Genomic DNA, 25,919 nt, shown 5'->3' with positions numbered 1-25,919 from the left:
GAGGTGGGGCCCCACACATGGCTTGGCCCGGCGCGGTCCCGAGCAGCTGAGCGCGGGCGTACGATGCAGGCGGGGGCCGCGCGGCGCAGCACTGGGCGCCGCGCGGAGTGAGGCGGCCGCGCCCCCGGCGGGGGTGGGGGGAGATGCTGTTGCGGAAGAAGACGCGCACGGAGCTCTCCAAACCCGGCGAGGTGCAGGGCAAGTACGTGAAGAAGGAGACCAGCCCGCTGCTGCGCAGTGAGTCCCGCTTCGGCCGCCGCGCGGGGAGGGGCGGGAGCGGGAGCGGCCTCCGGGAGGCCGGGGGAGCGTGTCCCGGGCCTGGAGCTGGGAGGAGGGGGGCTGGGATCCTGCCCTGCGCCTAGAGCTTGCGGGGAGAGGGGTCCGATCCCTGCGGGGGGGAAGGCACTGGCAGCCTGCCCTGGGCCTGGAGCTGGCGGGGAGAGGGGAGTGATCCCGTGGGGAGGCTGCTGGGAGCCTGCCCTGAGCCTGGACCTGGTGGGAAGAGGGGACTAATCCTTCGGGGGGGCTGCTGGGAGCCTGTCCTGGAGCTGGGGTGGGGGGAAGAGGGGAGTGATTCCCTGTGGGGGCTGGTGGGGCCCTGCCCTGGGCCTGGAGCTGAGGGGGAGAGGTTAGCATTTTCCAGGGTGTACTGGGGAACCTGCCCTGGGCTTGGGGCTGTGAGTAGGCTGTGGGTGTGTCTGCTCCCCTGAGTCTGGAGTCAGACGTGAGGGGGAGGAAGGCCCCTGCAGCTCTGTTTGACTGCAGTTGAAGGGGATTCCCTCATCAGCGTGATGCATGGGTACTCTTAGTTGTGTGGAAATGGCAAGAAGTATTAATCAGTGTACGCGAGTTGTATGTATGTGAATTGTTTTCTTCGTGCCAAGCTTGCTGGTATTGGTTTTTAATTTTAGGTATACACTTTAAGGGGAGCGACTCATTTTTCTTGTGTGTTTTGTTAGTGCCTTGGTGAGTTCAATGGGCACCAGTCCCACTCTGGGGTCTTTTGGGTGCTACCACAAACCCAATAAATCAAATGAACACTAAGTCTCATTAGAACTTTTGAAATACCACACCTGCCCACAAATCCTCTAGCTAGCTGCAATGGCATGGTGGTAACCAGAGGTGGTTTTTGCCAGCTAAAATCATGGTTTCTACTTTCCAGGATAAAAACTGGTTAGTCCTAGTTTAATGTATTTTCTACTTTAAAAAGTTTTATTAATACACAGTGCACTGCATTTGGGTTTAGTTACCTATTCAAATTGTAGTTATGTAAGGCAATAGGTTTGAAGGTTAATTTAGGCATGTATCAATGAAAAATAAAACTGCATTGGATGTAATACTAATATGTGTAGCTATAATATTGAGCATCAGAATGTCTATGTACATTTTGGTTTAGTATTTTGTCAAGGAAATTCTGTGTCATGACTCATGTCAACTTTCAACATTATATACAAATTACAGTACTTGAGAATTGTAGGCTTGAAGGTTTAAGCAATTAGAAGCATGTAGAATATCATACTTTGTCCAGATCTATTTGGCCATGTAGGATTTTGTAGTGGAAGACGAACTTTTGGCCTATCTACAGTGTCACTGTTTCTCAGTTTTGAGTAAATATATCCAGTGTTTGAAAGGACTTCTGTGCTTGCAGAACTTGCTGGCCAGTGATGCAATTATTTTCTTCTGATCTAAGCCAGTTTTACCAATGCCCCGTCCTAATCTATTTTTTCCCAGGAAATTGTCAACCCTGCTAGCCTGATTTTTGTAGTTTTAAGATGTTCCACATACCATGTTTTTAAACTAAAGGTTCTTTTACCTGTTGCTGTATGGAAAGATCTTCATGAACAGAGGAAGCTATGGATTATACATATATTTTCAAATCTACTTTGTAAGCAGACTTATCTCTCAGTTCCAGCAGTGTTGATAGTTAGTGGTAGAAGGCAGTATAATCTTCACACAGAAATGTGCTTTTTTTATTTATTTAAGGTCATGATGTTCATTTTTAATAACTTGTTCTTGGCCGTGCGTACACTAAGAGAAATCTTCAAAAGAGCCATGCTAATGGCCATTTCAGAGAATAATAATAAGGTGCTGAAATGCATATTCAGCACCTCATTATAATGCAAACGGCTGCGGCACTTCAAAATTGCTACTTTTTGCTCCCGCATGGCTCAGCCAGACAAGGATCCTTTTCTGCAGATAGAAATAAGGGGATTTCGAAGTTGGTGCATCTGTACGAGCCACGGGGGAGCAAAAAAAACAGCAATTTCGAAGTGCTGTGGCTAGCGGTGTTATAATGAGGCGCTGAATATGCATTTCAGTGCCTCATTAGTATTCTTCAAAGAGGATTTCTCTAAGTGTACACATAGCCCTTATGAATTGCAGCAGTTTGTACATTTCCTAAAGTCCATTTTTAATTATTTTTTTGCAAGCTAAAACTATATTTACACTGTTGAAAGGCAGATTTTATGGAACATAATTAATATGACACTTATCTCACTGTAAGATCCTAGCAGAGACAAGCATCTGTAGTTTTTATCAGCAAGCAAGGTCGGCACTATATTCCCCACAGGTGTTTCCATCTCCTGGCTTACCTCCTCTAGGATTTTGTGGTAGGCTAGCTAATGTAGATGTGGTTTTACTATGGGTTAACCAATCTTCTTTTTTTCAGCAGTGAAGACAAAGCCTCAGTTGGACAGCAATGCATCATATTGTTGGAAGTGTTACCTTCACTAGTCTACAATCTGCAAACATGCTTTTGGAAATGATCTTTCAGTTCTTTAGGTTGTGTTTATTGGGTTTTGGAATATATTTTAGGTTACATTTTTAAAATGTCTAATTTACAGAGTGATACTGAATTGTGTGTGAATGAAGTCAGTTCAGCCGTCTTAGTAAAATAAGGGTATAAAACACTCTTCTCTGTAACAATAATCTGATAATCAGATTTGCATGTAAAATTAAAAATATTTGAATCTATGAAATAATAGCATGACATTACTGTATTTCCCCACGAGAAAGGAGACAAGTGAGATTTAAAAATTAAAGGTACAATATGTAAACCTTTAAAAGCTTAGAGTTGTCTGTACATTAGAAAAGTTTTCAGACCTTTGTTGCGAAATAATACTTTGTGTCTCTAATGTCATAGCACTCTTATGGCATATTATTTATTCACTGCATCTATTGAGATGAAATTTAAAGACGAAGTTTAGAAACCGTTGTTGAAAATGTCAGCCTATTTTTCTCCTGAGTGAGGTCTACCACTCTGGGTTGGTGCTTTGCTGCATGCATGGTAATTTTTTGCTCGTGCTTTATGCCATTGTTTGATAGGGGCTATGTTTATAGTAGAGAAATAAGATAACTTGGTAGGGGCAGAAACATATGGTTTAGATTCTGAACCAGAATAACTATTAGTGTTCATGTCCTGTGGCAGTTTCCTCAAGGCTGAGATATTAAATGCTATGATATGTTAATGTAACATTGTTGAGAAATTAATCATTATGAATTGCAGCATAGCTAGCTAAGCCATGTTACATACCAGGATGGCCACATTGCAGCTTGTGAGCCACATGTGGTTGTGTTACTGTAAAAGTGCAGCTCTCAGAGCTCCCTCTTCCCAGTCCTCTCTCTCCCTACCAGGCTGGGAGAGAAGTGGGGAAGGTTCATGGCTTCTTGCCCTGAGGTGGGGTTGAGGCTGCTTCTGCTCTGGTGAGAAGGGGTCTCAGGGGCTTCAGCCTCGAGGGAAGTGCATGCAGGGTCTTGGCTTCAGCTGGAGCAAGGCCTGGAGCCTCAAGTCTCAGAGGGTCCCTTCCCACAGGGTTGAAGCCCCAGCAAGCATGCTCCAGCTCTTGAACTTGTGAAGATTATCATGTGTGGCTCAGAAGGTCAGTAAGTCTGGCCACCTCTGCTATATACATACAGTAAAATGTAGGTTTTGTTTCTGGGTGTGCACAACAGACTTCCTTGAGGCTGGGCGAGTTGCTTAGATACTCAGTATAAGTGCACAAGTGCAGACTTTGTAATAGGGGGCTTGATTGGGAGTTGTCAGATTTGAGTTCTGTTCTGCCACTGATTTGCTATATGATTTTGAACAAGTCAGATGAATTCTGTGCTGCTTTTTCTTCTTTCATCTTTGGCCTGTCTTGTGTATCTAGATTGTATATTCTTCTGGGCAAGAGCTGCCTCTTATACCCACATTTAGTGCTTAGCACAATTGTGCTTCTGGTTTGGGTCTTTCAAAGCTACTGAAATACAAATAATGTGTGAGCTGCATTTGTACCTAGAGACGTTGTTGTACTAGCCACTATGTAGGTAGTCCATTGTGTCCGATGAGCTTGCACAAGCTCATGGGTTGTGGACTCGCATGTGGCTGAGGACACCAAGCTTTGAATGGCATGGGCGTTCACAGTGGGGGCAAAGGAATTGTCCTGGCTCTGTTGGTGCGGCTGCTGCTGTTGCTTTCTTCCTCTCACGAGCATCAATGAGGCGTACTCGTCGCTGCTCTTCAAAGTTGTCATACGAGAGCACGCCAGCCTGTTCAGTCTTTTGCATGCTGCTCTAGCTGATCTGGTTTTAAACCAGTATGAGCAATGTTGGCCTTCACACAGTCTTTATCTCTCTTGCGAGGCCGACCTTGATTCCTTTTGCCCTGGGAGAGCTCACCATAGAGGAGTTGCTTAGGGATTCTCGACTCCTCCATTCATATGACGTGCCCTGTCCGGTGAAGCTGGGCTTTCAGAATCATGGCTTTGATGCTCGTGGTTCCTGCTCTGTCCAGGACTTCCTGGTTCGTAACTCTGTCCTGCCATCAAATGTGCAGTATTGACCTCAGGCTGCATGTGTGGAAGCGCTCCCGCAGTTTTATATGTTTTCTATACAAGGTCCAGGTTTCACACCCATACAGGAGACTGGTCAGGACTACAGCCTTGTACACTTTGTTTAGTGGACTGTCGGATGTTGTGCTGATTCAACACTTGCGTGCTCAGACGCCACTATGCAAACCAACTAAAACCCTCTCTGCTAATACGCTTACAGTTTAATCAACTTCTTTGCTTAATATCTCAATCTGTTTAAAAAAAAGTGGGTAAGTTCCTCAGATAGCTGTTGTGTGGCTTAATGCTAGATGACTTGAGATTCTTTTGTGGTATTTGAGATAGAGAAATGAAAAACAAGGTGAGCTGGTGCTCTGAGGTGACACTGAGAATTCCCTCAGGTGGCAGGCTGGTAGGTTCTTGTGCATATGCTTCAGGTTTAACTGAGCACTGTATGTGGTGTGAGGAAAGAATTCAGTCTCCACTCAGCTTGGCAGTGACCTTGATGTCTTTCATCTTCCATTGGCTTGTGGGCCGTGGGTCATTTGCTAGGATTTCGGTTCATCAGTTTCCCTGCTATTGCAGAGATCTTGGGCACTGTTGCCCTTTGGTCCTGCTATTCTCTCCCGGTAGCACGCAATAATTTAGTCTCCCATGGTCTCTGATACTTAAATCTAATTCTGTGTTGGATTTAGTGCGCATGTGGCTGCAGTGTATAGGCGCCTTTTCATACATAGGTGATACATCTGAGGTCAGACTAGTTCATCTGGTGGTGCCTTCTGGCCTTGAACTCTGATTCTGCATGTTTGTTTCATACTAAACGTGCATTCTTAAAGAATACTTTTTCGTGTACAATTGTTTAAAATGAGTTAATGCTGCTTTGGAGAGTTTAGCTTTGAATTTCCCGGTTTGTACAGTATGCAGTTAGCATGCCCATTTTGCACTTAATTGGGACATTTGTTTTAGTAAAGTTTGTATTTAAGTTACAATGTATTTTTCTTGTAGCTCTGATGCCTTCATTTATCCGTCATGGTCCGACCATTCCAAGACGAACTGATATCTGCCTTCCTGATTCAAGTTCTTCTGCCTACTCTGCCGTTGCAGATGGAATAGTTTCTAGAAACCAAAGTTTTCTTAGAACTCCAGTTCAGAGGCCACCTCATGAAATAATGAGGCGAGAAAGCAACAGACTCTCTGCACCTTCCTATCTTGCAAGACATTTGACCGATGTCCCTCGGGAATATGGCTCTTCTTCCCAATCCTTTTTAACAGAAGCTAACTCTGTTACAGAAAATGGAGATGTCAGTGCCCGCTACTACTATGATTTTTATGATGGTCAAAGGAGGCATCAGCTAAGTGACCGTGTACATGAGGACTATAGATATTATGGACACAACAATGATCTCTTCCAAAGGCTGTCACAGAATCAAGGGAGGCATACTTCAGGCAAGTGCTTATTTTACATAATGAGATGTATTTCTTAATGAAACTGCTAGTCATGTTTTCCTATTAGTACAGGTTGAACCTTTCTAATCCCGCACCTTTGGGGCCTGACTGGCTGAAGGAGAGAATTTGCCAAACCATAGGAGGTCAGTATTGTCCAGCAGCATTATCAACATGCCCACTCCCTACTGGGCTCTTAAAAGTCATTTAGGGATAAATAAAGCTAAGGAACAGCACAAACCACTGAGAGCCAGGACAGATGGCTGTAACCAACTTTATGGGACCACAAGAAACTTGGCCACACCTATGATAAGTGGACATCTGGTTAACTAAAATGATGCCAGACCACGGATGGTGCCAGACTAGGGAGGTTCAACCTGTATTGCACTCTACAGGCTAGTTCTCCTGTTTCAGTTACATTTCTGAAACATCTTTCATGTTGGTTTGGTTATGTTTGTGGCAGCTATGAAATAGGGCCACAGGTGTTCTTTAGAGGAGAGAGGGAAACATGCACATAAGAGAGCTAAGACATTTTTTTATAAGGTACTTTGTAGGATGGCTTTTTAATACTAAACTTAATTAACTCCTGGCAGGGGGGGTTCCACCTTGCCTCAGGTAGGTGAGAGGCAACAGTTCACGGCCCCCTGCCTTACCTCAGGCAGGTGCTGGGGGAAATCAGCTCACGCCTTTCCAAAGTGAGCCCAGGCCCTAGCTGAGGGTGGGCCAGCAAATGGTTCAAGAGGCCCAGGCCCTAGCTCGGGGCAGGACAGCACAGAACAGTTTCAGAGGGGGGACTGCCACCCAGCAAGTGGGTGGCAGTGGGGGATGCAGGCCCACCCGCTCCACCATGTCCCAGCTCAGGGGCCCTGGTAGCAGCTGTTACTGCTGCTATGTGGGTCAGCAGGGAATCCAGACCACAACAGGCTGACCCACAGAGCTTTAACGGTCCTCTCTATCCCCTGGGCCAGCTCTGTTCTCTCCCTCCAGGCATACCTGGGCATCCAGTAGGGCTTTCAAGGGGTTCCCCAACTGGCAGGGGTGGTGGTGGTCCAATCCAGGCCTCTGTGGCTTGCAAATCCCACTGCCTCAGCTTTACCCAGGGTGCAGGCCGGCAGTGAGTTTGCAGCTGATCTTCGGGGTCAGGTGGCTTCTCCTGGGCTTCCTGAGCTTCCAGGATCAGACAGCATCCCGGGGGTCCAATCCAGCCTGCCACTCTCAGCAGGTCCTTAGTCCCCCCCTGCAAGCTGGGAGCACCAAGCTGACTTCTCAGTACCCTGGGGGCTGGGTCCTGAATGAAGCCTCAGGCTGTGGTTTTATAGTCTTCCTGACTTCCGGTCAGGTGACTGGGCGGGGCCAGGCTCAATCCAGAAAGGATTCCGGAAGGGTTCCTCCCCTTCCAGGTCAGTGGGCGGCCATCCTGCCCCACTATACTCCACAATTTCTTGATTAAAAACGAATATTGTGTTTTGAGTGCAAAATGGAAGTCAGGTAAGAAGTATTCTTTGCATGGATTGTGAAGTACTCTTCCCCTTAAGTTTTGACCAGTTCAGTCAAAATACTGGTGAGCTAAAACACACTGTCCCACAATTAATTTTGAGGCACTTTCATTTTTTAGCCCATCTTGTTAAAATGCGATGAAAATTGACATGAATCATAGCTGCACTCTTAAATTACCTCCCTGTGGTATGGCTTGCTTTTCTCAACTTGCAATGGACTTTTGCTGTATCCATTAAATATATATAGAATAACTGACAGCCATAAATTATGGGTTGTAGTTTTGTGGTATTTATCAGACTGTTTATAAACAAGAGGGAAGATACAATCATCTGTATAATCCAAACTTTCATGGCACTACAGTACAGTAATTCGAGGGTGGGGATTTTTTGAGGGGAGGTGGGCTCTTCAGCTTTTTTCTTTCTTTCTGTGAGTTTAAAAAAAGAAATTGCCCGGGTGTTTCCTTCTCCTCTTGACATGGAATACTTTTTCGTCGCCCAGTGGCACAGGAGTCTGAAAGGGTGACAGTCCAGAAGATGTTTCTTTATAAATGTGATTTATGGATGTTATGGCACTCCTGAATTTTTGTGTGTGGTATTTTGTTGTCAATCTTTTATTTACAATGACAAGCTGCTGAGAATCTATGAACCATGCAAAGCATCTGCGGAATCATTGTTAGCCGTAGAAGAGTGACCTTAAAAAGAGAGAACTTATATCCCGATGTGCTAACGTTTCATAAGTGTAGAAAACTTACACCAACAGTATTTTTCAGATAATGTTTTAAATGTGTATATAAAGTATTTTCACTGTCAGTTCCTCTTTACATGTAAGCTGCAAGCAAAATAGTAAATCTGTTGTCTCTAAGGAAACAACTCTGCCCTCAAGAATGTCAAGACTGTAAGGTTACTGACCTTGTATATGGAATTTTTAACTTAACAAGTTATGCTTCTGTTACAGAAACTTTTTATTCAGTGTACAGTTGGGAGGACGAAATTGAGTTCTAAAGCATAAAAGTAGTATTACTGTTGAAAATCTGTACATAATAAAGCTTTATTGTGAAGACTTTACATCTTCAATTTGGCTTTCTTTGCTAAATGCTATATAATACATCTATGTCTAGAATTTCAGAACGTGTCATCCACATAAGTCGCGCGTTCCTATTAAATTACAGCCATAATTTTTTTAAAATGCTGCATGCTGTAGGAAACAGTAAATCATTGTTGAAACAGAGTTCTCAAAGCAATATTGAAAATGAGTTAAGTGCCAGTGTAGGCTGATCAGAACAGTTTTCGAAAGCATTATTGATGATCGGTGGAACAGCGACAGACTTTGAAGCTCTGAAAATAGAGAGCTGCCTTTCTTATGTGATTAGATGGGACATTGTCTTTTGAAAGCTAATTAATTTCTAAACCAGGCTAAATGTATCTATTGAAACTGTTACCTTGCCAACATTTTGTGGTTTTACAATCCCTCTGCCCCTTTCATTTATCTTGTTTCTGGAAAGCAGAGGGGAATTTCTAAACTTGGTTCTCTTTTGTCCGTCATTCCCATATCTTTATTGTGACACACTTAACTGAGCATCAGTAAAAATGGCTAGATACTGGTAAGTTCTTCTTTGAGCGGTCCCCGTGGGTGCTCTGTGTCAGGCCTGCCCCGGCACTGCAGTTCGGAGATTTTCAAGCCATAGTTAGCCAGATGGTACATGTGCAGGAGCATGCTAAGCTCTTTGTGAACTTTTGGTCACACGCACAATCAAGTCCAAGCCAGTTCCTCTCAACCGCCAGCAGCTGCAGACAGACTTGCTTGTGCTCCACACACGCCTGAAACAAAAGTTAAAAATTGTCTGTAAATAGTTTCTTACCTTTTTACACTATTTTAAGAGTTTCTTTATTTTATATATATATTTTTTAAAAAAGGGGGGGAGAGAGGAGGTGTTCTTAATAAGTTAAAACTTATCTGTGAGTTGCTTAAGAATGGTTCTTATTGACTGTTAACGATCATTTACAACTGCTAAGCACTGTTAACTACTGTTGCTATTCATAAAAGAAAAAAGAAATATAGATACTGTTTGTGTTTTTTAAAAAAAAAAAATGCCTGCAGCAGGCTTCAAAAGGTGCAATTCATGCCGCGAAGCCAGGCTGGCTTCAGATGGCCACAGCAAATGCATTTGCTGCCTGGGGGGAGGCCCATATACCTCAGAAATGTCCCCATTGCGCCAAACTGACTGCAGGAGCCAGAAAAGATAGGGAGATTAGGCGAAAGATGATTTTATTCGATAAGGCTCTCCAGCCTGTGACAGCTGAGCTGACCCCCACCCGCCCTCTGAGGGTCCATCACTGCCTCAAAAGCACAAAGCAAACTCTGGCTCACTCTGGCCATAAGAAAAAGAGATCCTCCCCCACTTGATCCTTGCCGGTGCTACCTACGAGCGGGATTAACGCCGTGATCCCTCTACATCTAAAAGGGACAAACAGCCTAGAGAGCGGAATTCAGAGAGTATGCCACAGGCACATGGGCAAGCCTTGGAACTGAGGAATTCGCGTGCCTCGGAGCAATCAGTTCACTCCACACTGAGGCATATGGTACCAGGTGTGGTACCCACTATGTCCGCACCCATTCCGTTGGCACCGTACACTTCGACCTCGGGCAACCACACGGTCCAACAACCCGCAAAGGTGAGGACTAAAACCCACCACCATAATCCTTCTCCTGACGTGATTATCCTGTCATTGCAGCTATCCCATAATTCCCCGCTAAAACCATTTGTACTAGAGCAGCCTCTAACGCCTCCATCACCATTCCTCACGCCTCTGTCTCCCTTCCTCAGGCCACCTCCTCCTTCGCTCAGACCTCCTTCTCTTACCTCACAACAACCACGACAGTCATGTGAATACTCTTGCCAGATATCTTCATCTCCTCCTCTGTCATTGAGTAAGTTTTACCTACCTTACTCCTTCCACCACCATACTTTCAGGAGACATTTGCATTCCCGATCTTCCTCACTGGCATCACAGTTCTATTATTATTCGCACCCATATCATCGCGGAGACTACTATAAAGAGTTCTACTCTCATAGATCCAGGAACAGATCCCCAGAGTCATGTCCGTCACGTAGACAGTCTGCATCTCCACCTGTAAAGAGACATAGGTACTCCTTGTCAAGAGGATGCCTAGAACCAATACTCCCTGCTCCCCCAGAACCCATAGAGGAGCAGCCAGAAGAAATAATGGAAGAGCAAATGGAGGCCTATCAAACAGATGTTTCCTCGTCATCCCCAGATGATGCAGTCATCTTGGGCCGCATATCCCCTCCTGACGATCTTAGACAATTTCAGGAGCTGTTTAAGAGGGTTGCTCAGACGGAGGACATACAAGTCGCAGAGGTACAAGAAAAGCAGCATAGGCTTCTTAAGAATCTAAGACTTCCAGCAAAACCCGTGTTGCAAACAAAGGTGGAAGACCTCCCCTTTGATAAGTCGAAATTGTTTGCTGAGTCTACAGATACAGTTTTACATTCTAGTAAAGACTCAAGAACTACTTTGCAAATACTGGGTATGTATTACCCCCCATGCAGAAGGAAGAGATGCTACCCATATCAGTGCCGCTATAATTACCAACTTCGGCGGCCACAATATCTGCAACTTAGCTATGGCCTGGGGTGTCATCAGCAACAACAACAAAGACCCCCAGGGTGGTGTAACATGCAAAGCCATAACCCTGTACCACAAACCACAAGGCAGCAGGTCTGACTACTGTGTTGAGGACTGTGACACCATACTCATTGCCCAGTGCAAACTGCCAGTGCACCACCTGTTCCACCACCACCTCAGACCATTATACCAGCAGTGGCGGACCATTACCGTAGACAAATGGGTGCTGGAGATCATTTCTGCAGGCTATACTGTTCCATTCAGAACCCTTCCACCAACCACCCCCCGCCCCCCCCCCCCGTTCCTCTTCAGGGACCCCTCTCATGAGGTTAAAGTGCAAGGTGGACCACCTCCTGACTATAAGAGCTGTTGAGAGGGTACCAGCTGAATTCAAGGGAAAAGGATTCTATTCCCGTTACTTCCTCACAGAGAAGAAAGTGGGGATAGAGACTGATCCTAGACTTACAGGCTCTCACAAACAACGTTATCTTCACAAACAACGTTTCAAGAGGGTCACCATTACCTCTGTAATTACTGCACTGGACGACAGGGACTGGTTCTCAGCCCTTGACCTACAAGATGCCTACTTTCATATAACTATCCACCCTGCCCACAGACGTTTTCTGTTTCACACTGGGCACAGATCATTTTCAATGCAAAGTCCAACCATTCAGCCTGTCATTGGCACCCAGAGTCTTCACAAAGACGCTCTTGGTAGTAGCAGCTTACCTACACCACTTAGATGTTTTCATCTTTCCTTACCTAAATGATTGCCCTTTGAAAGGCTGCTCATGTGTGGATGTCCTCCGTACGATAAGCATTACCATGAAGACGTTTCAATCTCTGGGCCTCATCAATTTTCAGAAATCAACCACCGAGCCCACACAGAACGTAGAATTTATAGGGGCTTACCGCAGTTCGATCATGGCTAAAGTATACTTACCAGTACCTCGTTTTCATGCGATACAGTCACTAATCACTAAAATCCTGATGCACACTACTACGACACAGGCAATAATTTGCCTCCGGCTTCTGGGTCACATGGCAGCCACCACATCTCTGGTCCAAAATGCCAGGCTGCATTTTTGCTGTTTCCAATGTTGGCTATCATCAGTACATACGCCGATGGAACAGAACATTCACAAGAGGGTGTCACCAACAGCAGAGGTTCAAAAATCCTTGCAGTGGTGGATGAAACCCAAAAATCTGCTATCGGGGGTTCCCTTTCACCAACCCCAGACTTCTGTTTTTATAATGATAGAATAATGATAGATGTGTCCAGCATGGGCTGGGGAGCACACCTGGGAGACAAATCAATGCAAGGATGCTGGTCACAACAGGAGATGGCTCTACATATAAATATGCTGGAGCTAAGAGTGGTGTTCAGTGCTTGCAAACCCTTCCTACCATGTGTTCGGGGTGCAGTGCTCGACATCAGTACAACATTACCACAATTTATGACCTCAGTGAACAAGGTGAGGCCAGATCTCTCTCACTGTGTGCAGAGGCTATTTGTCTATGCAACTGTTGTGCGGCAAATGGCATAATCTTGAGGGTCTCATATGTACTGCACATCAGCAATGTCGCAGCAGATCTGCTAAGCAGGCAGTTTGCACCGGATCACAAGTGGGAGATCCCTTCAGATATACTTTGCCACATCTTCCGCAACTGGGGCTTTCCTCAGATAGACCTATTTGCGACCTACAACAATAGAAATGCCCTCGTTTTTGTTCCAGGGCGAGTCTTGGCCCAGGCTCACATGGGGATGCTTTTTTCAGACCATGGAAAGAACCCCTACTCTACTCCTTTCCCCCACCTGTTCTTATTCACAAAGTCCTGGAGAAGGCAAGGCTAGAGAAGGCCAATCTGATAGTCATAGCACCCACATAGGACCATCAGCACTGGTTCCCACTGCTACAACGAATGTCGTTTTGCCCTCCATGCCCCCTCCCCATTATTCCAGACCTCCTTACACAGAATTGAGGGACTCTGACCCACCCTCAACCACGAACATCACGTCTTATGGCATGGTTGATTCTTGGCTCAGTCCCTCAGCGAAACTATGCTCTGAGCAGGTCAAGGAAGTACTGATGTGTAGCAGATGAACTTCTATGTGAAAGACTTAGGTCTGTAAATGGAAATGGTTTACATCTTGGTGCTCCTCCAGACAGTTACCCCCACTGAAGACACCCACACCTACCATTCTAGATTATTTATCAGACCTTAAACCAGGAGGATGCTCGCTACCATCCTTAAAGGTCCACCTAGCAACCATATCAGCTTTTTAGACACACTATAGAAGGGTCAAAACAAAAAAAGCAGTCATGTAGCACTTTAAAGACTAACAAAATAATTTATTAGATGATGAGTTTTTGTGGGACAGACCCACTTCTTCAGATCATAGCCTTACTAGAACAGACTCAATATATAAAGCATGAAGCTGACTGGCTGTTGTGGTGGGGAGTTTCACCCGTGCTCTTGTGTTATTGTCTCTACCTAAAACTAAATTGTTTTCGCTGTCTCTCCCTGTCCTTTTTCCCATCTGGATATTTTGGAGGCAGAGTGGGATAACCACACCAGGTTTCTAGAACAGCTTGGGGATGAGAGTGCTCAAGACATTTGAACGAATCGGAGGCTGGACTGAGAGCCTTATTATTCACTAGGCTGTACTAACCTTTGAACCATTTCCATGATGTTTTGAGTACAGTGGAGTCTAAAACTGCTCCACCTGTTTTGGTTTTGCATCAGATGAGTGGTAACAGATTGAGGAGTCTCGCTAAGCCCCTTTGCTGCCCCCCGCCCCAACTTCCCCCATCTTCTCTGAGGTTTTCTGCTCTCTTTCCATCGATGATCCATGGCATAAGTGAGACCTCCACTCAAAATGAATTCCAGTGACCCATAATTTCCAAGCATGGCATTCCCATGGACAGATTACTTTAATCGGACTAAAAACTAATATAGGGAATACATTTAGTTTGTTCCCTCTATGGTGTATATGCAAACGAGGAGTTTACTTTGAATTGAAGGGTACTATTGCAGTGCAGGTCCTCTTTTGTAAGAATTGATATTGTGATGCAGAGGATCCCCTTTGCATTGTCTCTGGATGCCACAATATATAATGCTAAAAACTGATGCTTGGATGCTCACATTGAAGCATTGTGCTGCTGAAGGTGTTGAGAATGAGACAGTGTGGAGCCTGGCTTAAAAGCGTTGTAAGATATGGATCATTAAAATGATCTGTCTCCATTTACACTTTTAGTTAGCACTCTGGTAAAAGAATATGCATCTGCATCCCTGAAGAGAGCCAACTAGAATAACCAGGATTCCTTTACTTTGCAGCGCTATGTAAAAACTCAGAAGCTCATTACCAGTAAGTTCAGAGGATTGAACTGAAGGCAGCATGTTATGCCATAGAAGAAAAGCCAAGCCAAAAATAGCAAGGCAGCACTGAGAGTCCTTAAGACCAGTAGTTAAAGCGAAAAGAAAATATCGGAGTCAGGGAGAAGCAGAAATGGCATATGAGAAAGGGCAGGTTTCAACCGACAGGATTTCAGTGATGCAGTCTGGGCAGGGATCGTAGTGCAATAAATGAGACTATAGTTGTGACCACACCTGAGATTTGGTAACTTTTGTAGGAGAGAACTGACTTGTAAGCAGGGAATTAAAAAAAAAAAAAGAGGCTCTAATTTGGAAAGTGTGTGCTAACAGAAACCATTTTGATAAAACAATTTAGTCTCTGAGTAGGAAGTGCAAAGCCTGTCTAGCATCTAATACGGTGGCCAAGCTCTAACCCAAGAAAGTACTGGGAAAAGAGAACTTTTAGCCAGGATAGGACAGGACAAATTTTTTAAAAGTTGCTGTGAAGGAGGTAGACTGGGGACGCGCCACCCACTACTAGGCACACTGAAATTCCATCTGACTTTAAATATCTGTTGTCTCACTTTAGAGAGAACTTTGACTTAAAATTAACTTGTTTCTTGAGCAGTGCTGGTCAGAATCCCTGCTTTGTATTGTCTGAATCCAGTTCTGAATTCTCCGAGCCATGGGGTTTGTGGAGTGTTTTAGTGCCTTTCATTGTGCACTAATAAACCTCTGGGATCCTCAGGTGCTATGGAAGTGGAAAATATTCTGATTGAAAGCTCCTCAACGCCGTGTTCTTGAAATCTTCTGTGACTGTTACCTGTCAGGTGGTATTATGCAGTATATCTTTGTGTGTATGTTGTGTTTCGGGTTGTCTTACAGTCCAGTAAAATGTCTGGTTGTAACTCAGTATTTTCCTTGTTAATACTTCAAATGCCCTTCCCTTCTTTGGTCAGCAATTATGAAAAAGATTAAACAGCAATCTAGCTTTGAAGTAGTGCCATTCTTACTATTGATACTTAACTGGTCTTGAAAACAAAGTAGTTTTTTCCTCTTCTGTTGTTCTAAATGAGAGTAGGGCATATTCTTGTATATATAGTCTCATTTAGAGGAAGCATCTGCTGTGTACTTCCTTCATTAGAATGTTATAAACAGAAGCAGTATGTACTGTTTATTTTGATATTCAGTAATTCCAGTTATACAAACAAATGTCTAAATAAAGATAAAAATAGTTGAATGTCACAATAGTTCAAAGGGCATGAGAAGGTATACTTCACAAATAGAATCTGACCTCATAAACTTTCAACAGCCTTAAGAAAACAGTGGTTTTTGTGATTTAAGAAGGCAGCTTACGTGAAAATGTAAGAAGTCACTTAAAACTTCTCAAGAACTTCTACAGGTTGTATCTTTCTAGTCTGGAACTTTCTCAGCCAGCAACATTCATACTCCAGCATGATTGTAATTAGCTGGATGACCACTTATCATGGGTGTGACCAAGTTTTCTATAATCCCTTAAAGTTTGTTTACCACCACCAGTTCTGGCTCTTAGGGTTCTGTGCTGTTATTTAGCTCCAGTTTACCCCTAAAGGGCTGTGTCTAGACTAGCCCCCAGCTTCAAAGGGGGCATGATAATTAGGGTGTTGGGAGATTACTAATGAAGTGCTATGGTGCATATGCAGCAGTTCATTAGGCTAAATCTCCCCCGCGGCAACTTCCAAGTGTGAAACTTTGAAGTGCCAGCTTGCATGTGGCGACGGGTCAGCCGCAGGTACTTCAAAGTCCCTTTACTCCTCAAAATTTTGGGGAGTAAAGGGACTTGGAAGTAGCACAGGGACTTGGAAGTAGCACGGGCATTTCAAAGTACCCACGGCTACATGCAGGCTGGCACTTCAGAGTTGCTGCGGGGAAGATTTAGACTAATGAAATGCTGTATATGCACTGCAGCACTTCATTAGTAATCTCCCGACACCCTAATTACCATGCCCCCTTCAAAGTTGGGAGCTAGTCTAAGAGCCCAGTGAGCAATGGAAATGTTGGTAATGCTTCTGGATAAAACTGACCTCATGTGGCCAGCAGATCCTCTCAGCTGGCACTGGTCATGTCCCGGGGGTGCTGGATTAGAGAGGTTGAACCTGTAGTACTTCTAGCCCCTTCATTACCTGTAAATCTAGATTTTGGTTTCATAATTGACTGTTTTTTCAGTTATATACTTAAAAAAAAACCACCCAGGGATTAAACAAACTACTTTGGCTGAGTAGTGCTTTTGAAGTCAAGAAACATTGCCAAAATAGCATTGGGTCGTCTGAGGGAAAGTAAGAGACTTGAACATCATTGATTACAGTTTTCCCTTTCCCACTCTGCACTCTTGTCTGTTTTTTGTGGTAATCAATGTATTTAAGTACAGCCTTGTCTGTGCTTGAGTGGCTGCAGTGACACAGCTACAGCACTGTAGTATCACAGGATAGACTGTTCCTGTGTCAGCTGAAGGGGTTTTTCCATCTGTGTAGTTGATCGATCTCTCCAAGAGGCAGATATTCTTCCATCAACCTAGCTGCATCTCCACTGGTGAGGCTTAGGTCAGCCTAACCTTAGTGCTTAGGACATGGTTTCTCCAGCCCTAGTGACGTAGCTAGGTCGACCTAATTTTTAAACATAGGCCAAGCCTTAGTGCAGAGGTGTCCAGTAGGAATTCAAAGATGGCTGCGCTTGTTTTCAGGGCCTGTGCTCAGTGGGGCTGGCAGGGGAAAGTGGACATCATTCTCCTCTTTGAATAATTTCCCGTTACCTTATTGCTGACAGTTAATATCATGCAGTGCAGGTGAAGTGTAAGGCAGATATTTGAGCTATACTGTATCTAAACTGGTAAGTGTAAAGTTGAAAAGAACGTCATTCATGTGTCAGTGTTGATCTGTGGCTGAGCTTGTGAGAAGGAAACCATGTTCGTAATTTCCCCTGATAGCAAAAGTGAACGGCTGAGTACAAAGGTGGAGCTGTACGTGCCAATTAGGCAGGCAGAACCGTGGTCCCCCCCCACAGGCCGCTGCTACTGGGCTGATCTGGCCATGCTGGAGCACCCTCTATCCATGGCAGTGCTGCAGGCAGGAACACTTCAGCTGAGCTGGGGCAGCCTCTGTCCCCAGTGAACCATGAGCTGGGGCACTCCAGTGTGGGTGGCACAGCCCAGGGCAGCTCCCCACCTGTCCCCCACCCATTTCATTGGTTAACTGGTTAAACCTAGCTTTTAACCAGTTAACTCATGAAGCAGGATTTTACATCCCTATTAATAATATGATTGCAAATTCATCCCAACTGGATGCATTATCACAAGTCTCTAATGTAAGTGCAGCCAGTAAGTGTTGACAGAGACTTGTGGAGGCAGGTCAGCTGGGTGTTATGCTCCCGTGTTTACAACCCTCGCAAATGTTGATTTGTCGCAAATACGGGGGGGGTGCCCAGGGCCCTGGGGGAGGCAGCAGCTGCTGGCGCATCTACCTGGAGCCCTGGGGAAGCAGCCGCTCGCAAATAAACAAATTTGCGAACGTTAAGTTTGTGAATCATGAGACTCTCTTGTACTAGTATCAGAGAGGTAACCGAGTTAGTCTGTATCTTCAAAAACAACAAGAAGTTCTGTGGCACCTTATAGACTAACAGATATTTGAGGGCATAAGCTTTTGTGGGTGTTTGCCCATGAAAGCTCACGCTCCCAAATATCTGTTAGTCTGTAAGGTGCCACAGGACTTCTTGTTGGTTCTACTGTACTACTTTGCTTTTTTCAGGAAGTGAGACCTGAGTTACAAAAGGATTATTGTTCTACTAGTTGTATGTCAGTCCGTACGTATGATGTTGTTTTAACTACCTAATAACTAGCAATTTATTTGACCAGTTCTAATTTGAAATATGTAGAGAAAAACACTGTGTGAATATACAAGTTGTAAATCTACTTGAGCCTTTATTGTTGAGTTATAGTTCATTGAGAAAATGACAATCTTTTACAGCTTCTCTGAGAAACGTAATTACGTGGTGTTGGGTAGGGAGGGGGATGTCAGTCAACTGCAAGCATTGTTGACAGCTTTGCTGAGCTCTCTGATGTTTTTTCAGGCATTGGCAGGGTTCCTGCCACATCATTAGGAAACTTAACAAATCACAGCTCTGAAGATTTACCTCTTCCTCCTGGATGGTCTGTGGACTGGACTATTAGAGGAAGGAAATACTACATTGATCATAACACTAATACGACTCATTGGAGCCATCCACTTGAGCGTGAGGGGCTGCCTCCTGGATGGGAAAGAGTTGAGTCAGCAGAATTTGGAGTGTATTATGTAGATCACATCAATAAAAGAGCTCAGTACAAACATCCTTGTGCTCCCAGGTAGGCCATGGATGTTAGATTTTTGTTGTTGACTATTCCAATAGAATTTAGTCTAGGAACAATCATGCTTTTCTGTCTAAGTACATCAGAGATGCATTGTGTATTTTCATATGTGAAACTTTACTGGTTTATACCCAAACCACTTTAATTGTACAAGGGGATAACCTTAAGGCTTCAGTTTCCCAAGTAAATCGAGATCACAGAATATTGCTATCAACTAATCAAGAGCAATGCAGCATCATATTTAATATCGTTGTTCATTAATTTTGTCAATACTTCAGGGGCAGAAAAATGTTGGCCAGAAGGAGACTGTTAAATCTCACCTTCCAGGAGACAGTTTTCCCAAATAGCCTATAATACTATTCCTGAAGAGGGCCTTTACCATCTTAAGCATTGGCTAGGTCTGCTCTAAAATGAAAGTTCCCCTTTATCTACTACACAACGTATGGGTTGATGACTTTTTGTTAGTGTAATCAAACACACTTGTTCCTGCTGTTTCTTTATGTGAGAAGGAAAAATCTCCCTGTGGAACAATAGATGGCTATTTAACGATGAAACTTGGGGTACTTTTGGAATAGCTTGTGCCAAGTGTAACTAGAACACGTGCTAAATCAAGGGAGTTTTAGGTTGATACTTGTCTATTTGTTAAAATCAGCTTTTTGGTTTTGTTTGGCCCACAGTCCCCATTTTAGTAAAAAGGCAGTGGTAACAGGTAAAATGGTCGGAAATGATCCGTGCTTACAATATGATGATAAATTGCAGTGGTGTTTACATTTGTGTTTAGACTGAAGACCTGCAGAAAGGTCTCTTTGCTCCCAGTTAAGAAGTGCTTCATATTTAAAGTTAAATACAACCTCTCTGTATGCTGTGATACCATCAGTCTGCATAGTGATTCCCGTTGCTGCGTGCAGCTGGATTGATCAGTAGTTTTTATTAAGATTTTAACACTATGGTCGAAAATATCATTTAATTTAACCAGCATATTTGCTGGTTTTGGACATTTGTGTCAATTTAACTTTTTAGATTTCTCTCTGTTCTCTGCATAGCGTTCCTCGTTATGATCAACCGCCACCAGTGACTTACCAACCACAGCAAGCTGAGAGAAGCCAGCCCCTTCTAGTACCTGCAAATCCATACCACACTGCAGAGATTCCTGACTGGCTACAGGTTTATGCCAGGGCTCCTGTAAAGTGCGTATTTTTTTTTAATTCCTCACAAAATGACTTATTTGTGTCTAAAAATAAGCAAATGTTTGCATTTCAGTCACTAGAAAATACCTAGTTTGTGTTATGTAAATTAATGTTTTCATTACATAGGCACTACTATTGGCCTTATTGTGAAAAGTAGGAAGTTATGGAAGATATTTTTAGTTATGCAGAGTGCAAAAATTGTGAGGACCAGGTACCAGGATGCTTGAGATATGTCACTGTAGCACTGGGATATCAACAGTACAGTACAGATAATGTGGTTAGTACCATTCGTTCCTCTCCCAGAATCTCCCAGCCTTTGATAGAGGTTTAACACTTGGCTTTCTGCAATGAGATCAGAACCGGTGTTGTCATAACATATTGCGTTGGCTATGGGGAGACTTATTTCATGGCTGACTACCCACAGAGCAAGAGTACAGCTGCAGCATGGACTCTGTAAGACCCTCCCCCCTTGCAGATCCTAGAGCCCAGGCTCCAGCCTGTACCTAGAAGACACTGCACTTTAAACAGTCCTGCATTTTAATCCTTGGAAACCCTAGTTTGCTGTCGTGGGCTAGTTGTGAGTTTTCAACTGCAGTGTAGACATTTGTCACATGACTGGATTTTTATATTGGATAGGGAAGCCATTTTGTGTGCCCAGTGTATCTGTTGGCCCCAAATATTGTGCTGGGGGGCCCATGTGAAGTGTCTAATGAAAGCTGATGATGCCCCAAATCTAGGTATGGTACTTATATTGTGCTTGTAGATAGAGTTATGGGTTTTAGTTCTGTAGTTGTATTAACAATGTTTTAGCGCTAAGATTCACAATGGGCGGTGATCACCACCCCAGTCAGGATGAAAGACTATAAACAAAGGCTCAGGCATTGAATTCACATCTCAGAAATTTGGGACTTGTCAGTTGAATGCAGCCCTCTGGTCAGGTGACCTGAGCTTAGCAAAGGAATTGAAATCCAATGCCCAGATATCCATTCTATCTGCCACGTAAATGACTGGGACATGCTAACAAAACCAACGACCAATTTTACCACAGCGGCTTACCTGGGTCAGATGACACTGACCCTCAAGGACCTATGGGAAGAAGAAAGGGCTTTTTCCCTCTGCAGGGAAAAACTAAAAAGAGGCCTAGCAGTGTCCATCTTGGAGAAGGTCTTTTTTGTTCCTGTTCCAAGGATCCAAGTTCCAGCATGCTGACCCCAGCTAACCGGATCTACAATTCTCCAGTAATTAAGACTATGTAGTCTGGAATCCTATCCCTTATGGGTTGAATAGTAACAGAGAGACAGCCATGCTAGTCTATGCAATATGTTATGACAACATAGCTATGATCTGAAGAAGTGGGTCTGTCCCACGAAAGCTCATCACCCAACAAATTATTTTGTTAGTCTTTAAAGTGCTACTGGACTGCTTTTTTGTATTGCTTATGGGGTGTAATTTCAGACTTTCAAGAATCAGCAGATAACATCACTGGCCTGCATCAGTGGCTGCAATTGATGTGTGTAAAGTATCGCTTTAACAATTTTTCTTTCTAATTCTGTTCTTTCTTTTTTGGTTAATAAACCTTTAGCTGTTTAGAGCTAAAGGCTTTGGGCAAGTGTGTTGTTTTTGGGTAAGATCCAAGTATATATTGACCGGGCACCATGTCTGGACCCTTGGGGGCCCCGAAGAATCTGTGTGAACTGGGTGAAATAGGTTTTAAAAAAAAACATTCACCTTAGTTGGGGGTTGTTGGTCTGAGCTGGTATAGCACCTGGGAAGGGTTTGCTTGTGTGGCTTCTGGCTGGCCAGTGAGGCTGGCAGAGGTACATTTGTGGCTGATTGGATTTGCCATAGTGTGAAGGAAATCCCAGTCTGGGGCTGTAAGTGGCCTGGATTTAAGCAAAGATACCCTGGACTGATTTCCTTAGCTGTACCCAGAAATATTACAATACGCTAAGGTTTGTTCAAAACTATCATGTGCAACTCCCTCTGTGGGAGTATAATTGTTTCCTTCTGGGCTTCCATGGTCTCCAGAAAGCAAGGAGGCAATAGTCCAATAGTTGTTTAATCACACAAGTATGTGAAATGGCCTCTAAGAATACTGGTCTGATGAGTTTCACAGTTTTTAAAAGGAAGATCTGTCTCTGGAGAGCAATGGTGCAAAGTGCCAAGCATGTGTGACTTAGTTTTAATGTGTTTGATTCCAAGAACGTGCATTTCCTTATGCTGGCGTTAGGAAATATCTTGTTCAAACTTTTCTAGCCTACTACTTAAAATTTTTAAAGCAAAATTTTATGCTTCTTCGGAAACTAACCTACATAATTTCACAACAAAATTTTAAGACTATTGAATTTAGACTGTTAACTACATCCCTGCTCGGACATCTCCTTTACCAATACCTAAACGTAATTCAAAAATGTGTAGCTGTATTTTTAGAAGAAGTAATGCTATTTAAAGAGCTAAAAATCTGTCCCACAAGAAAACATTTTTGACTTGTTTCAGAGAAAACTAATCAGATGTATGGTCCTGACCCACCACCGAGCAATAATACCACCATCAAGAAAAGCAACTGAGAGCTTTGGGATTGTATCTTTAAAATCAACTTCTGAGCAAATTAACAGAATTGTAGCAGTGAATGCAGTTGCAGATTCATAGGTTCAGTCTGATATTCAGTGGTTTCCATGTGCAGGTTCTTTTTAAAGAAGCTTCTGGTAAATCGTTGATTTTTTTTTTTTTTTTTAACTGCATAGACCTACCAGCTGCCTGTAAACATTTAAATTTGGCATAGATTCCAATAGTTTACATATTTATGTACTAGGGATGTTGTCAGTTCCAGTTGTCTGTTGGAAAAGATTGTTTCCTTTGAGAACTCTTAGTTACTGTCCTTAACTGTGTTCTGTTGATTAGATTTTTGGAGCATCTTATTTGTCTGTTTTCAGACAGTTTAAGTGGTATTTAGGTTCTTGTCAGTGCACTTACGAGTACTTCAACAGATGATCTCAGATTCTTAATAAATCCTCTAAGCTGAGACAAAAATTAGAGACATTTAAATTAGTCCACATAATTTAATTGGAATCCCGTAGTTCAGAAGAAATAATGAATGTGTGCATAAACACAGTATCCTTTCAATTTTTTGTTTTCCATCTTTAGAGTAGATCTGATAGCAATATTAATAAGCACTTTGTATGTTCAGAGCACTTCACAATCATTTAATCCTCATATCTCTCTTAGGAAGACAATTGTGTATCTCCCCTCTGCCAGGTTACAGATCGACCGATTGCTCAAGGTCTCAGATGCATTGCTGCTGGCATGAAAAATTTAAGGTCCTGTTTAAGAAAAATCATGAAGTAGTTTGTCACAATTAAAATCTAGTGGATTATATTCTAGAGAATTGACATAATATGTTTAACTCTGTACCCCAGTGTTAGAAAATGCCTCTTTTAGCTCAAAACTTGATACAACAAACATAGAGCCATGTCTGTTCCCGGCGGCAACAATTGCCCAGCAGATTATACTGTCACAAAAGCACAAGGCCATAATGGTGGTGATGGAGTGATGTCACTTAACAGCTGGAATTTACTGTGCAGTCTTATGTTTAATAACATGTTTATGTTGATGTAGTTACCAGCGTGTCTGATTTATAATTTTACTGTCACCAAAGTTTCAAATTCAGTTAAGGCTTCGGGAATCTGGTGTTGGCCAAATGATAAGCCAGACGCAGACAATCTGCAGAATTTTAGGATGGTTTAAATGTAGAGAAATAGCTCCATTAAGCAGTACTTGACTGTGTTGCTTTCAAAATGAAAGGGAAAGTGATTAAAAACTGTGAAAGGAATTGATAGATATCTGGCCGGTGCCCCAACATTCACGGTACTTTTAACAATAGCTTAAATCCAGTGTGAAAGCTGCACAATGAGAGATTGGGGTCGAAACTTTCATTCTGTATGCCACGCACAGTATCGTTTGTCTCAGGTAACTAATCACGTAACCAATTAAATGTTGGTATGTCCGAAATCAGATTTTTTTTTAATTTGGTGCAGGTTAGTGTAGTGCAGAGAGCAGGGACCTACCTCTCCTTCTGTAAAATTAAGTATTGCCTAGACATGTGGGAGTCCTGGACTACAATCTCCTCTGACCGCATATTAAAGGCCGGAAATACGTTTTGTATCTGATAGGTAGGACTTCAGAGATTGTTTATGTTTCATCCTTGAAAGGAAAAAGAATAGCCTAAATGGGTAGGAAGGGTCTTTGAAGCATTTGATCCAAATGACACTGGACTAACATTTTTCATCTTCCTAAAGAGAGAAATCTTATGGTATATGGTTCTCTTGCACATTTTAATAGCCTTTATTAAATTGAAGACAATTTGTGCAGTGACGAAGATGATGATGGGGGGTGAAAAAGCCAGAGCTAAGATGACAGAGCAATATAGCCTTGGCATATGTCACTTTTTGGACTGGCCCACCATTTCAATTTTTGTAGGACCATTCCATACTTGCACTACATCGGCCCTTCTCTGTTCAGTCAAGCTGGTGATGGTAAATTACAGTTGTTCACATTGCATCTGTAAATGTTTGAACTGTTGGCAGGTGCTCTGAGAAGAGCCTCTTAGTAGTAGTAGTAGTAGTAGTAGTAGTAGGCATCCTTCAGTCTGCATAGACTATGGATCGTGCCCTTTATAGTTTCAATTGAGGACTTCATTTACAGCGTCTACTGTGACTATGAAGACCCACGTGAGAGTGACAGTCCTTGCTGCATCTCTTGCAGATGTGGCAGGTGTCTGGCAAGTCCTTAGTGTGCTTTTTGTGCGCTCGCTTCTCCTTTGCTAGCTGTCTGATCCTCATCTCACCCTTCTGAAGGCCCTTGTGTAACCCCTGCCTCCAGAAGAACTAGCTGCGCTCGTCTGCTAGTCCTTCCCAGTTGTCCAGCTCGATGTCCACCTCTCTGAGGTCTCTTGCAGACATCTTTGTAGCGCAACTGGGGGCGTCCGGGAGGTCTTTTGCCAGAGGCTAGCTCACCATACAGGATGTCTTTTGGAATCCTTCCATCATTCACCCCGTGGACGTGGCCAAGCCAGCGGAGCCGACGCTGCCTGAGGAGGGTGTGCATGGCTGGGATTCCAGCTTGCTCGAGGACGGCGGTGTTGGTCACTCTGTCCTTCCATGATATTCCAAGGATGCGCCTGAGGCAGTGCAAGTGGAAGACGTTCAGCCTCTTTTCCTGGCAGGCATACAGGGTCCAAGTCTCGCTGCCATAAAGGAGGGTGCTGAGGATGCAGGCTCTGTAGACTTGCATTTTGGTGTGAGGTGTACAGCTTGTTGTTATTCCACACTCTCTTGCTGAGTCTGGACAGAGTTGTGGCCACTTTTCCGATCCTCCTATTTAGCTCAGTGTCCAACGACAGGGTGTCAGTGATGGTGGACCCAAGGTAAACGAACTCGTGGATGACCTCTAACGTACAGTTGTCAGTGCTGATTGATGGGGATTCAGCAACATCCTGACCGAGTACGTTTGTCTTCTTTAGGCTGATGGTAAGCCCAAAGTCCTTGCACGCTTTGGAGAACTGATCCAGCAGTTTTTGAAGCTGGTCGTCTGTGTGAGACACTACAGCAGC

At 43.7% G+C, this 25,919-nt stretch overlaps 1 protein-coding gene across 2 annotated transcripts in view; it reads left to right on the top strand.

Annotated features, from left to right (window-relative positions):
• SAV1 (salvador family WW domain containing protein 1) overlaps window positions 1-25,919 on the top strand; it is a 36,571-nt gene continuing 10,652 nt past the window's right edge. The window contains exons 1-4 of one of the 2 annotated variants that reach the window (XM_074996188.1): window positions 1-237; window positions 6,096-6,251; window positions 18,851-19,121; window positions 20,168-20,311. In XM_074996188.1, coding sequence (XP_074852289.1) covers window positions 144-237; window positions 6,096-6,251; window positions 18,851-19,121; window positions 20,168-20,311 — 665 coding nt within the window. In that variant the 5' untranslated portion in view covers window positions 1-143. Of the gene's footprint in view, window positions 238-5,810; window positions 6,252-18,850; window positions 19,122-20,167; window positions 20,312-25,919 lie in introns of both variants that reach the window. The other variant, XM_074996187.1, reaches the window with a different exon arrangement.

This window comes from Carettochelys insculpta, chromosome 6 (assembly GCF_033958435.1).
Source record: "Carettochelys insculpta isolate YL-2023 chromosome 6, ASM3395843v1, whole genome shotgun sequence".
Lineage (NCBI taxonomy): Eukaryota > Metazoa > Chordata > Testudines > Carettochelyidae > Carettochelys > Carettochelys insculpta.
This window is presented reverse-complemented; position numbering and strand designations above follow the sequence as displayed.